Source organism: Lampris incognitus, chromosome 20 (assembly GCF_029633865.1).
Source record: "Lampris incognitus isolate fLamInc1 chromosome 20, fLamInc1.hap2, whole genome shotgun sequence".
NCBI classification, from domain to species: Eukaryota; Metazoa; Chordata; class Actinopteri; order Lampriformes; family Lampridae; genus Lampris; species Lampris incognitus.
In genome coordinates this window covers 18,465,060-18,480,059 of record NC_079230.1, presented here as the reverse complement: position 1 = coordinate 18,480,059, position 15,000 = coordinate 18,465,060, and the positions used below count along the sequence as shown (strand labels likewise).

Below are 15,000 nucleotides of genomic sequence, written 5' to 3'. Positions count from 1 at the left end.
GTGACAGGCGACAGGTGTTGTCAGTGACGTATGTTTATGTTTGTGTTGTCAGATGAGTGCACAACTATAAAAAAAATTATTTGATTGAGGGTCACAAAATGCTAACGGCCCTGAAATTAACATTAGCCCTGGTTAGCCAGTTAGCATTTTGTTACCCTTGAACAAATAATTTTTTTTACAGTTGTGCAGTCATCTGACACCAGAAATATAACGATTTGTCAATGACAACACCTGTATTGTGTTAACTGTATTGTGATGACTCTTTGTTGACAAAAAACAAGTCATCACAGACAGAATCGAAGGCGACAGGAAGTCAACTTTTTTTTTCCCCAATTGTATCCGGCCAATTACCCCACCCACCCTTCCAAGCCGTCCCGGTTGCTGCTCCACCCCCTCTGCCGATCCGGAGAGGGCTGCAGACTACCACATGCCTCCTCCGATACATGTGGAGTCGCCAGCAGCTTCTTTTCATCTGACGATGAGGGGTTTCACCAGGGGGACGTAGCGTGTGAGAGGATCATGCTATTCCCCCCAGTTCCCCTGCCCTCCCGAACAGGCGCCCCGACCGACCAGAGGAGGCGCTAGTGCAGTGACCGGGACACATACCCACATCCGGCTTCCCACCCGCAGACACGGCCAATTGTGTCTGTAGGGATGCCCGACCAAGCCGGAGGTAACACGGGGATTCAAACCGGCGATCCCTGTGTTGCTAGGCAATGGAATAGACCGCTACGCTACCCGGACGCCCCTGGAAGTCAACCTTTTAATTGCAAGCGATGAGGAAAGCTAATCTTTACCCTACTAAGTCAGAGGGGAAGTACGTCAGCTGTATTTGTGAAAAACGTCTGTTAATACACATGTGAACATTAGACGGATGGTTGCGTCTGGAAGGAACAGCAGGGGTTTTCCAGTGACAGCCGATAATTGAGGGCTGCTGGTTTAGATGGGATGACTTGCTTCAATACGTTTTTATTCCTTTGCCATCTCAGCTGGCTCCACGGACATGAGGGCAACAAGCAGAAGACGGACGTCCACTATCGCTCCCTTGGCGGAGAGGGAAACTTCAACTACAGATTCATGTTTCCATTTCACTATCTGCCGGCTGAACAGCTCTGCACCATCAATAAGAAGGTAGGAAAGGAGAAAGGGAGGGGAGGAGGTGAGGGGTCACGTGTCCTAAACCTTTATTTTTCCATGTTAATCGTTCCGTTCTCAAGCCTTTGAGTGGTTCTGCCAAGGGAATGATAAGGAGAAAGAGGAAAAACAGGGAGGAGGAGAAGGGGGGAGGAAAGTAAACGACTGGGGTAACAGAAAAAGAAAGTGCTTAAGGAAAAAACGGTGTTCCTATCAATTGTGCATGGAAAATACAGGAACAGCCATTCCCCTTAGAGAGAGAGGGAGATTAGTGAGAGGAGAGGAAAAAACAGAAGAGTGATAGATACAGTGAGAGAAAATCAGGACAAAGGTTGAAATGGCCCTCACAGATAAAAATTGGAAGATGGATAGAAGATAGATAGATAGAAAATCAGCTTTGTGTTCCAAGAAGGTACCGTCAAAGAGGAGTTGGCCCCTAATAGGATCGAAAAGGTGTGCAAATAAAGAAGAAGGAAGAGAGGTGAGGAGAGAGGAAGTGGGAGCTACAGAAAGAGAGAGAGATGGATTAAGGATATGAAGGAGATGACAGAACAGTATTTTGTATTTAGCACGCTGGCTACTAAAAGGAAGGTGATTGATATTGTTAGATCCCAGATATTAGTGGTATACACACACACACACACACACCTCTACACAACCACAGTGTCCCGCCCAAGCTATTTGACAGCTGCCTTGTGATAACTTAATAGTTTTGGACAGTGTCCATGGATAAAGTGCGTCAAGCATTTGAACACACACACACACACACACGCTGCATAAACCAAACACACATTAACACATACAGTGCATCCAGAAAGTATTCACACCCCTTCACTTTCCCCACATTTTGTTATGTTACAGCCTTATTCCAAAAAGGATTAAATTCCTTTTTTTCTCATCAATTTACATACAATACCCCCATAATGACAAAGCGAAAAAGGTTTTGTAGAAATTTTTGCAAATTTATTAAAAATAAAAAACTGAAATATTGCATGTACATAAGTATTCACACCCTTTACTCAGTACTTGGTTGAGGCACCCTTGGCAGCGATTACAGCCTCAGGTCTTCTTGGGTATGAAGCTACAAGCTTGGCATAGCTATATTATCTCTGCAGAGCCTCTCCGGCTCTGTAAGGTTAGATGGGGAGCGTCGCTGCACAGCTATTTTCAGGTCTTTCCGGAGATGTTCAATGGGATTCAAGTCTGGGCTCTGGCTGGGCAACTCAAGGACATTCACAGACTTGTCCCGAAGCCACTCCTTCATTGTCTTGGCTGTGTGCTTAGGGTCGTTGTCGTGTTGAAAGGTAAACCTTCGCCCCAGTCTGAGGTCCTGAGCGCTCTGGAGCAGGTTTTCATCAAGGATCTCTCTGTACTTTGCTCCAATCATCTTTCCCTCGATCCTAACTAGTTTCCCAGTTCCTGCCGCTGAAAAACATCCCCACAGCATGATGCTGCCACCACCATGCTTCACTGTAGGGATGGTATTAGCAAGGTGATGAGAGGTGCCTGGTTTCCTCCAGACGTGACATTTGGCATTCAGGCCAAAGAGTTCAATCTTGGTTTCATCAGACCAGAGAATCTTGTTTCTCATGGTCTGAGGGTCCTTTAGCTGCTTTCTGGCAAACTCCAAGCGGGCTGTCATGTGCCTTTTACTGAGCAGAGGCTTCCATCTGGCCACTCTACCATAAAGGCCTGATTGGTGGAGTGCTGCAGAGATGGTTGTCCTTCTGGAAGGTTCTCCCATCTCCACAGAGGAACGCTGGAGCTCTGTCAGAGTGACCATCGGATTCTTGGTCACCTCCCTGACCAAGGCCCTTCTCCCCTGATTGCTCAGTTTGGCTGGGCGGCCAGCTCTAGGAAGAGTCCTAGTGGATCCAAACTTCTTCCATTTACAAATTATGGAGACCACTATGCTCTTCGGGACCTTCAAAGCTGTAGACATTTTTTTGTACCCTTCCCCAAATCTGTGCCTCGATACAATCCTGTCTCGGAGGTCCACAGACAATTCCTTTGACTTCATGGCTTGGTTTCTGCTCTGACATGCACTGTCAACAGTGGGACCTTATATAGACAGGTGTGTGCCTTTCAAAATCATGTCCAATCAATTGAATCTACTACAGGTGGACTTCAATCAAGATGTAGAAACATCTCAAGGATGATCAGTGGAAACAGGATGAACCTGAGCTCAATTTTGAGTGTCATAGCAAAGGGTGTGAATACTTATGTACGTACAATATTTCAGTTTTTTATTTTTAATAAATTTGCAAAAATTTCTACAAAACCTTTTTCACTTTGTCATTATGGGGTATTGTGTGTAGATTGATGAGAAAAAAAAGGAATTTAATCCATTCTGGAATAAGGCTGTAACATAACAAAATGTGGGGAAAGTGAAGGGGTGTGAATACTTTCCGGGTGCACTGTACATGCACAAACTGGTTCACACACTTGCACTCAGTTTGTCTGGTCACACACACTCTCTTGCTCGAAGTACTCCATCACATACCCCCCCCCCAACACACACACACACACACACATACATACATACACACATACACATACATACATACATACATACATACATACATACATACATACATACATACATACATACATACATACATACATACATACATACATACATACATACATACACACATACATACACATACATGCACACACACACACAAACTTTTAAATCTACATCAGTGCACTCTTGCTGGTGCACACATGCACTTCCATATATGCGCATGCAGTAACAAGAAGACATTTTGTTATGCTTACTTACTCAGGAGCATATGAAGATATGGTCGCCACCCTAAGACACACACACACACACACACACACAGATCTGGTGTTTACTTAGTGTTTGTGTGTGTAGTTACAGTATGAAGTGTGAGAGCATGGCGTGAATTTAGACGCTGATGTAGAGGGTCATTGTGAAGTCATTACACAGACTGCATCGGGGAGTCTATCTATCATTTTAACTCCGGAGGGAGGGAGGGAGGGGAAAAAGTGATTTTTAAACATGTTTAATCAAAGGTGATGATCCAGTGAGCTACATCTGTCTACACGACAAGGCTGTCTTCATGTCTCCTCCCTTCTACTTCACCCGTCTCTCCTCTTTTCCAATCCTTTCGCCCGAGAAGACAGATGTAGCTTAGTGCAATCCAGTGAATTTTATTATTTTAATAATTTCCAAATCAAATCTTATGTGTCCTTTTTTACCGGCATAAACCAAAAGGACCAAAAAGACAACACAGTGGGGACAGAGAGAAGAGGGTGGACAGGGTGAGAGAGAGAATTCAGTGTCGAGGTGTGTCAGCTCAAGAGTTAAGCCCATTGGCAGAGAGGTGAGATGGGATAAGATACTGTCTGGTGGTCTGGTGTGAAATGTCCAGAGTGAAATTAGATAATGATAATACACACACACACAGACACACACACTATGACAACAACAACAACAACATAAAAAACACAAATCCATAAAAATGTATGCAAGCTTGCAAAGAATATACACACTCACACACTCGTGCTTGGGCGTCCAAACACATACATCTTATGCATGCTTGCACACACAAACATGTATGCAAATGCACCCACATACAAAGACACACACATATGAACAAACACACACTAAGTCGTAGAAACTGTTACTGGTGTGAGAGATGTACAATAACATCCCAGTGCTACTCCCAAGAGGAGCTGTCCTCTCTGCACACATCACTCATCCCATGTTTCCTCTTCTCCTCCTCACATTCTCACTGTTGTCCCAGCTCCATTGAGTCTTTTCGAGTCCAGAAAACTTGTTTGGGCCCTGTGAGGTGTAGTATTTTACCACGCCTTTTGGTAGGCACTGTATTTGGAGTTAAAGGGTGAACGTGTAAATATCTGAAAAGGAGGAATTTCTTTTAGAATAAGAATTTGTTGGGAATGGAGTCCAACTCAAAAACATGTGGTCCTTCTTTCTTCGTTTCGTTGTTTTTGTGTGTGTGCCTGTTACTTTCTTTTCATTGATTTTGTTTTCTTTCTGTAGGAACATTTCTGGAGCATGGACAAGGCAGAGACTAAGATCCCCCCGAAAATCACCATCCAGATCTGGGACAACGACAAGTTCTCCTTTGACGATTACCTCGGTAAAAACAACTGCACTGTGTGTGTGTGTGTGTGTGTGTGTGCGTGCGTGCGTGCGTGCACATTTCATTTTGCCAGTATCTCCATCCACATATCTTGTCACCCTCTGCTAACCCCGCCCTCTTGAGTCCCTGTGAAGCGGTGAGAGTGAGAACACAGCGCCCCTCATGGGGTCAGGGGAGTGTGACACTGCGTTACTATTCTTACCTCCAGAGCTAGTTACACCTCCGTCACTGCTTTCGATACGGTCTGCATACCTTATGTGTGCTGTATATATGGACTACTGTGGCAACGTTTGTCTGTAATTGCTGCTATAAGATTTCCACCATGTTGGCAGAATTCCCCCCCAAAAAAGAGGAGTGGCATGTTTTCCTTTTTCTCTCTTTTTGAGAGTGCAGCTGTCAAATTCCTTCCTTTTCCTCGCCAGGCCCCATTCCTCAAAGTAACTGACCACCCTTCCCTTCCTCCGTCAGTCCTCCTCTGTCTCATTTCATCTTTATTTTCCTTCTCCGAGAAGAATGGGGATGTATGTTGGGATGTGTGTTTGCAGCACGCAAGAACGATGATTAGGAATTCACAGATCTTGGCCATCTTATCTGTCCATTTGCCATCGAGCTCCATTTTTCAATTTCTCCATCACTTGTGGCACATAATTTATTCAGCTGACTGTTTTGGAGGTGCGTTTGAATGCTGGGGAGTTATAAATAAAACGTGTGCACCCACTGTTTCCGTCAGAGCTCGCATGGCTCAGCTGCGTTGTTGTAACGACTCTCTTATGGGCCTGCGCTCGCATTGCAACACTCGGCTCCCGCTTTAAGGAAGGAAAAACCCCAGTTTTAATCTCTTTCTTAGAGGTAATGATTGATGGATATATTTTTCTTTAAACATTTCCATGTGAAACGCTCTCTCTGTTCTTCAATCCGTCAGACAATTTTAGTTCATTTCCCGGTGGCCTTCTTCCAGTTTAAACCTTGAACTGACTGAACAACAGAAATTGCCAATTAGACGGTTTATGCAGGGTATAATAACACTTACACAGCTCCGACGATGTGTGTGCATGTGTGTGTGTGCGTGCGTGTACAGATATAAATCTAATCCAATGTAATGATTACATTATATTAGCTAACATCCGGTTGCATTAGATTACATCAGATTTGATTAGGGTATTATTTCAATTTTCCCATGGGGAAGATTGAATTTTTGTAGCAGCAGATGATAGGATATAGCCAAGACAAAATAAGATGAATGATAAAAATGAAGTCAAGTGGACGTGATCAACACAGGAAAACTTTAAACATGATAAGGAAAACGAATGAATTTAGAGGATGAGGATAATAGCAGAATAAACCAGTTATTTGTTGCAGCTCCAAAACGGCAATCAAGAAGTTCCCACCATATGGTTATAAACACTGCAAAAAGGGGCCTACGGGTAGCATAGCAGTCTTTTCCGTTGCCTACCAACACCGAGATCACCAGTTCGAATCCCCGTGTTACCTCTGGCTTGGTCAGGAGTCCCTACGGACACAATTGGCCATGTTTGTGGGTGGGAAGTTGGATGTGGGTATGTGTCCTGGTCGCTGCACTAGCGCCTACTCTGGTCGATCAGGGTGCCTGTTCGGGGGGGGACTGGGAGAATAGCGTGATCCTCCCACGTGCTACGTCCCCCTAGCGAAACTCCTCACTGTCAGGTGAAAGGAAGCGGCCGGCAATTGCACATGTATTGGAGGAGGCCTGTCCCCGTATCAACAGAGGGGGTGGAACAGCGACCGGGACGGCTCAGAAGAGTGGGGTAATTGGCCGGATACAATTGGGGAGAAAAGGGGGGGGGTGCAAAAAAAACACTGCAAACAGTATTAGGCTACCTGTACTGTCTGGTCATCCTCACAAAGCTTTTTCTTTAAAACCAAACTGTCCCCATGCAACACTAGTCTGAGTTATGTCCCATCAGCAATGCAGTGGACGAAATGATGTCCGAGTGTCTGTTTTTGAGGGTCTATGCACCCTGAACGTTTTAGGTGTGATGATGACTTAGCGCTCACCTGTTCTCTCTCCTCTATCCATCCAGGTCACCTTGAGATGGACCTGAATCACATGCTGCGTCCAGCCAAGTCGCCAGAGAAGTGCGGCCTGGAGCTGCTGAACCAGCCAGCAGACAGACTGGTCTCGCTGTTTGAACAGAAGACCGTGAAAGGATGGTGGCCCTGCACCTGCGAGCAGAACGGAGAAAAGATTCTCGCTGTGAGCACACACACACACACACACACACACACATGCACACACACAGTTTTTAGTGGTTTTTCACAAACTCAGTCTCAATTCCCATGGTTCTTTCTTACCCTTATTCTCTCTGTCTCTGTCTCTGTCTCGCTCTCTCTCTCTCTCTCTCTCTCTCTCTCTCTCTCTCTCTCTCTCTCTCTCTCTCTCTCTCTCTCTCTCTCTCTCTCTCTCTCTGTCCTTCTCCCCACACCTCACACTGTTTGTCTGTTTGTCTGTCTGTTTCTATTCCCACTATTCTGTCTCTGACTTTGTGTCACTCTATTTCTCTCTTTTTTGGGCTGTCTTCTTTTCTCTCTATACCTCTTTTTGTTTGTCTGTCTCTGTTTCCGTATATGTGTCACCAGGGGAAGTTGGAGATGTCGCTGGAGATAGTGTCTGAGCAGGAGCAGGAGGAGAGACCAGCAGGTCTGGGGAGAGATGAGCCCAACATGAATCCTCATCTGGAAGAACCAAAGTCAGTTATATAACCCCACACACACACACACACACACACACACACACACACACACACACACACACACACACTCAAACAAACATACACACATGCAAACACACACATAACATTTTACACAGAAAGGTACACAGGCGAAAAGGCATAAAAGCAGCAAATACACAATGCACGCATGCAAAAGCCAACTTACAATTACAGAAATATAAATGCAAACATGCAAAAAATGACTGCCAATACAAAATAGACTTAATTGCCTATTCCTCCTCTGCCTTTCTCTTATTCAGTCACTCTTTCTCACTCCTCCGCTCACTTCCACTGTTCCTTTGCCTCTCCCTCATTCCATCTCTCTTACTTCTTCCCTCAACTTTTTTTTACTTCTCCTTCCCCTTCATCTTCTACTCATGCCATCTCTTGTCCTTACCTCTCTTCTTCCTCGCATCTCATCTCATATTGTCCCTTCCCCCCCCAGGCGTCCAGAGACCTCCTTTCTGTGGTTCTCCTCACCTTATAAAACCCTGAAGTTCATCTTGTGGAGGAGGTTCAAGTGGCTGATCATCCTCTTCCTCTTCCTGTTCCTCATCTTCCTCTTCCTTGGAGTCTTCCTCTACTCCTTCCCGGTAAGTCTACATGTTTAGGGTTTAGGGTGCGAGAGCAGAGAGAGAGAGAATTTGAATTTACAACAGCTCTTAATTAACAAGAAAACAAAACTTCAACAATGAATAATGACATCATCAGATATAGTCACTACTTTAAATTAACATGTACAAAAAGAGTTCAACTTCCATCATTGAACCAAGATCGATTCAAAGAGAGAGAGCGAGCGAGAGAGAGAGAGCTAGAGAGAGAGAGCGAGAACGGGAGTGAGATACAGTCTGGCTGAATGGGAGAGAGACAGCAAGACAGAGAGAACGGGAGTGAGATACAGTGTGGCTGAATGGGAGAGAGAGGGAGAGAATGGGGGTGAGATACAGTGTGGCTGAATGGGAGACAGAGAGAGAGAGAGAACGGGAGTGAGATACAGTGTGGCTGTATGGGAGAAAGAGAGAGAATTAGAAGTGTTTGTTCTGCATGTTTCTACTTATAATTTGTGTCTGTACGAGCGGAGAAAAGAGGACGATGTAAAATAGTGTATGTGAGAGAGGGAGGAAAAAGACAGAGCGACAGAGAGAGAATGAGGAGATGGTGAGGTGGTGAAGGAGAATACCTTCATTTTCTTTTTTCTTTCTCTCCATCCTGTAGAACTACGCTGCTATGAAGATGGTGGGACCTTTTGGACTGGCGAAGGGAGCAGAGTGATGAGAATGGATGAAGTACACTGGAGGGACGCATGATGATAACAACAACTTTTAAATAACAATGCAAGTGGAATCACAGCTGATGTGAAAGTCAGTGATTTTCAGTTTTGTCTTGTTGAGATCGGGACTTGAGTACGTTATAGTTGGAATATTCCTGAAGTTCTTCAAAGCGTGGGGGCAGATGACTGAACAGGGGCTGAGCTTGTGAACTTGTAGTCTGACACTGTGCTTTCTAGCCAAGTCTACACCACTTTAAAAAGATAGACTTAATAAGCAATATTGCTGGCAAGCAATCTGGGGCGGTGTGTGTGTGTTTGTGTGTGTTTTGCATCAGCACGTGAAGTAACCCTACTTCACTCTGCACTGTGTCTATTTTCAGTGATTAAAGCATCAAAGGGGGTATCTGCATACATTATACATTAGTGTGTGTGTATGTTTGTGTGTGTGTGTGTGTGTGCTTGCATGTGCATGTGAGAAGTTTGTCTTTCCCGCTACTTGGTAATGCGTTAACAAAAATCCAAAGTTACAGTATTACTGTACTGCATGCACCTCTACATTTGTAATCAAAAGCCTTTGTGTTGTCTGCAGACATTAGCCAAGGTGTCTTTGTTTGTTAGTTTTTTTCTCATGTTTTGTGGAGTTTGCATGTTCTCTCTGTGTCTGCCTGGGTTTCCTCCGGGGGCTCTGGTTTCCTCCCACAGTCCAAAGATATGTAGGTCAGGTGAATCCGCTGTACTAAATTGTCCCTAGGTGTGTGTGTGTATGGGGGGGGGGGGCTGTGATGGACTTGTGACCTGTCCAGGGTGTCTCCCCGCCTGCTGCCCAATGACTGCTGGGATAGGCTCCAGCATTCCGCAACTCGACTTCAGATAAGCGGCTTGGATAATGGATGGATGGATGTTTCTTCATTTGTGTGTTAGCCCACGTGTCTACCCCCCCACATTCTGTCTCATTCCTCTGTTACCCTTCAATCTCTCTGTTGAATCCCCTTTGTCATCCATCCACCGCATCCCTCTCTCATGCTGTCCTGTGAAACTTTTCCTTACTTCTTCACATGTACTCCATCTTTCCATCTCTCACTCCAGGTAGAGCAGAGGGGGAGGGGGAGGCGGGTAGCAGGGGTTTGGAGATGGGTAATCCATTGTTAGCAGGGACACCCTGTGTTGGAAGAGCGACTTTGAGGTAGATGGACAGATGTGGTGCTGACTCAGGTACACATACCGGAAGACTCAAACCTGGTAATGATAAAATAGATGGTAATGACTTGATGGAAGATAAAGAAGGGAGTCATTATCATACGCTCAGCGCACAAAAACACTCAGGGGAACCCACACAAAACAACAGGCATACTGTGTGCAGATGCACAAGCATTAACATGCGTGCATACTGTACGTGTACAGGGTAACACACACACACACATACAAAACAGAGTATAGCCGCCAACAAAACATGCACATGCAGACGCACAGCACCGGGGCCTTGTTATAATGTGTGTACTTAACAAGAGTCAACTGAGTAATGTGCTCCAATTGATCAAAGGAAATCCAATAACGGGACTTGTGGTTTTCTGGGTCGTGTGTGTGTCTGCTTGTTGATGCAGCTTCCATTCCATTCCCCTCCTCTGCATGTAGATGTGTGTGTGTGTGTGTGTGTGTGTGTGTGTGTGTGTGTGTGTGTGTGTGTGTGTGTGTGTGTGTGTGTGTGTGTGTGTGTGTGTGCGTGTGCGTGTGCGTGTGTGTGTGTGTACGCCTTCTCCTCTGTGCATGTGGGCATAATTAAGTTGTGTGTGTGTGTGTGTGTGTGTGTGTGTGTGTGTGAGTATATGTGTTTGTTCTGTCTGTAGAAATGCCTGATTGCCTGTTTGCCTACTATGCGTGTGTTTGATGTGTATTTAGGTCAGGACAGGGTCACGGTCAGTGTCAACCAAAGGGCCTTTTCACAGAGAGATCTATTTTGCTCTCTGAGTCGGTCAGAGCTGATATTTGCCAACACACACGCCCACACACACACACACACACACACACACACACACACACACACACACACACACACACACACACACACACACGAACAGGAAAGGTTAGAGCAGGGAGACTAATCCACCCTGATTCTACGGGATTTCCTGGAGTGTGTGTGTGTGTGTGTGTGTGTGTGTGTGTGTGGTGGTCTTTGATCTTTAAATAGATGTCATTGACTTGGCTGGGAGATGGAGGCTGGGAGAGCTCTGGTATGAAGGAGGGTGTGAGGCAGTGGGAGTAATGGGGCAGGATGAGGGAACGCGAGCGGAGCTTATCAATGTCAATAAAAAAAAAAAGGATGACGTACAGCGAGGGATAAAACAGAGGGGGGTGAAAATGTGACAGAGGCATGAAGGCTGCTCAACTTCTCCGTTTTACTGTTTTCATATTTTTCACCCCTTCTCAACCCACTTCAGGATTCTTCATGTTTGGTATAATTTGTATTTACCAGGAAAACGGACTAAGACTAATAATAGCTCTTTATTTGGAGCAAACCGCCTGGGAAAGTAGTGGTGCCGAATGTAGTGGGGCTAAGCGGGGGGTCATATCCATTCGCACAGGAAAATAAAATCTGGAATATTCATACTAGATCCAGTGCAGTTGATAAGTCATGCCAAAGACATAAAAAGCCTCAGAAGTAAACCTCCCTAACACGATAAATCAGGTTAAATCAAGAACTCCCTGTCGATATTTACTTTTTCAAGCTTTCTGAATGCGCGCCGCCAGCGTTTGGCTCCGGCTTGATTTACAATATGCGTCGCTTTCATCTGTACCATTCAGCGGCCCTGGATGGAGGTAGCCAATTTATACATGGAGGGATGGAAAATGGCAGCAAATGAAAGTTGCAGAGGAAAAAAGGATGAAGCCAGCAGTGTTGGAAGTGACTTCGTATTCCTCTGAATGGCTGAAAATGTTTTAAAGGATGAAGATTGCGTACGCTTTCTTTAGCTTTTACAGCGATGTGTCATCGTCACAGCATGTGTGTGTGTATGGGTCATTGTATGTTATATGCATGTTTGCATTGCATCTACATTATAGGACTGGCAGACGTCCCCAGCCAGAGCCGCTATAAAACTGTTCGACTCCGGAGGGAGAGCTGTGCCATGAGATGCAATGCAAGTGACTTTGTTTTTATGGTTTACCGCGTAAATGAGTGGTTGGCTCTCACGTTAGCGAGGTCTGATTTTTCTGTTTCTAATAAGGCGCCTGCTCAGAAGAAAAACCACTGATATATATCATCCTGATATATATATATATATATATATATATATATACATACATACATACATACATACATACATACATACATACATACATACATACATACATACTGCATTGTGTAGTATCTGCTGTACTTATGAATGAATGTGAAATGGGGAGATTGGGTTTTGATGAAGTGATATTTCCTTAACGAGATGCTCCGATACTCCAACCTAGTTTTTTTTTGGGGGGGGGGGGTTTCATTGAATCGAAGGTAGATTGGTGCAGCATCAGCAGTAATGCGGACATTGTACCGGACTATGGTGGTGAAGAGGAAGCTGAGCCGGAAGGCACAGCTCTCAATTTACCAGTCAATCTTCGTTCCAATCCTCACCTATGATGATGAGCTTTGGCTAGTGACTGAAATGGTGAGATCCCGGATACAAGCGGCTGAATTGAGTTTCCTCTGTAGGGTGTCTGGGCTCAGCCTTAGAGATAGGGTGAGGAGCTCACACATCTGGAGGGAACTTGGAGTAGAGCCGCTGCTCCTTCACGTCGAAAGGAGCCAATTGAGGTGGTTCGAGCATCTGATTAGGATGCCTCCTGGGCGCCTTCCTTTGGAGGTTTCCCAGGCACGCCCAAATGGGAGGAGACCCCAGGGTAGACCCAGAACTCACTGGAGGGACTATATATATATATGTGTGTGTGTGTGTCTAGTATCTGCTGTACTTGTGAATGAATGTGAAACGGTGATTTGATGAAGTGATGTATTCCTTAACAAGATACTACAATTCTGTTTTCTTTCTTTTTTTTTTCATTGAATCGAATTTGTTTATATCTTGACTTTTGAGCGCCTGTCTTTAGCAAACATCATATATTCGTGATAGCCTTAAACATAATGCGGGCATAATCCCCACATGCCTTAAACATAAAACTCAATTCAGACAATGACTGTGCTCCAGATTGTTTGGAAATCTAATCAGCCAAGCCGTCGTTTTTTTTTTTTTTTCCAAAAAGCCCCATGTTGTCTTTGTACTGCTTAAGTGGCTTTTAAAGGTCCCATGAAATGACATTTAGCGCACCGCAAACATCCGCAGTTTAACATATACTGAATGAGCTGAAGCAGGGCGGATGGGATTTTGTGAAGGGCGGGATTTATACCGGGCTGACAGCCAATCGTAGCCGGACATTTTTAGGAGAATGTGGGCATCGAAATCCCATTGGCTGGTAGACAGTGACACACCTTCGCTCATGTCGCTGCCATTCGTTGGACTTAGATAAAACACATACATATCCAGTAAAGGAGTAAATGTTCAATAGACGTTAATTAAATGCAATAAAAGAGGCAACAAGAGTGAAACTGCGTTTTGCATGAGACTTTGCATAGTTCGTGGGACCTTTATAGCACCGACTAACAGTCAGTGTCGTGTTTTGTTGTGTTTTATTTGTTCTCTTATTGATGTTGCCAGTAAATGCAATGTGCCTTTAGCTTTAGGAAGCACTTCTGTCCACTAACCAACTACTGGCTCCATCTGAAGTGCCCTGACCCAGAATGCTCTATTCCACTCAGATATTCCCATTTCAAAACTTAAAATGCATTTTTTTTCACCGTTCTACTCTTAGATGCCTTATCATGTGATGCTGTCAAGATCAGCCAGTCTTGCAGGACTCGGTCTCGTGCTACAGAAGTCCACCAGAGTGTTGTGTTGTTAGCCATATTATCTGCAATGTCTGCAAGTATTGACCCCCTTTACATTTTGCTCTCTGAAAACAACCTGCTTCCTTTTTCGAGAGAGGCCCTATAAACGGATCGAGAGAGTTTCGTGGTTTCTCTGTTTGATGCCGGGTGGGTCCAGTGTTGGTGAACCTCTGGAGGATCTTTCCACTGGACCTGAGTTAGTACAACGTCCCCTGTGAGCGTAGAAGCTCAAACAAACCTTTGTTTTCTTTGCTTGCTGAATGAAAAGTGGACATTTAAAGGAAGAAGGTTTGTATACCTGAGAAGTGTGCCGTATCTCTACACCATCCCTCTTGCCAAAATAAAAAGCAATGCCCTCTCTGCATATCTCTGCCATAAGCATCCCTTTATGCCTTGTCTGCAATATAATCTGGAAAACCTCCTTGTTCAATCCGAATGCGGAGCAGAAATGGATTGTATTGCAGAATACCTGCACAGCTTTAGCCTTTGTGCATGCAGTTGGTGAGGAGAAATCTCAACAACTCAAGATAGTAACGCAGTACACGGTGACAGGACAGCCTTTGTACTGAAGTACACTGTATGCCGTCTTTGTGAGGTGTGCCAGCGTGTACCGTGATCCTATCAGCTCTGTGCCGGTATCCCAAAGTAGCGGTTCTTGGACCCGTATTGTACTCAGTGATTATTAGAATAATTCTCGTTCTGATAGCTTTGCAATATTACACACGTTGTTTTATGTACCTTTGTGACACACACTGAATGTATTCAAATCATTGTGTATTTGAGTTCCTATCCACA

The 15,000-nt window shown here is 44.8% G+C and overlaps 1 protein-coding gene across 1 annotated transcript in view; it reads left to right on the top strand.

The window, feature by feature from the left end:
- The window catches only part of dysf (dysferlin, limb girdle muscular dystrophy 2B (autosomal recessive)), a 123,112-nt gene extending 108,118 nt beyond the window's left edge, over nucleotides 1-14,994 (top strand). Inside the window, exons 50-55 of the mRNA XM_056300182.1 lie at nucleotides 990-1,131; nucleotides 5,168-5,267; nucleotides 7,331-7,503; nucleotides 7,887-7,996; nucleotides 8,463-8,610; nucleotides 9,233-14,994. Of these exons, the coding sequence (XP_056156157.1) occupies nucleotides 990-1,131; nucleotides 5,168-5,267; nucleotides 7,331-7,503; nucleotides 7,887-7,996; nucleotides 8,463-8,610; nucleotides 9,233-9,289 (730 nt within the window). The 3' untranslated portion in view covers nucleotides 9,290-14,994. The remainder of the gene's footprint in view (nucleotides 1-989; nucleotides 1,132-5,167; nucleotides 5,268-7,330; nucleotides 7,504-7,886; nucleotides 7,997-8,462; nucleotides 8,611-9,232) is intronic.
- The last annotated feature ends 6 nt before the right edge of the window (nucleotides 14,995-15,000 follow it).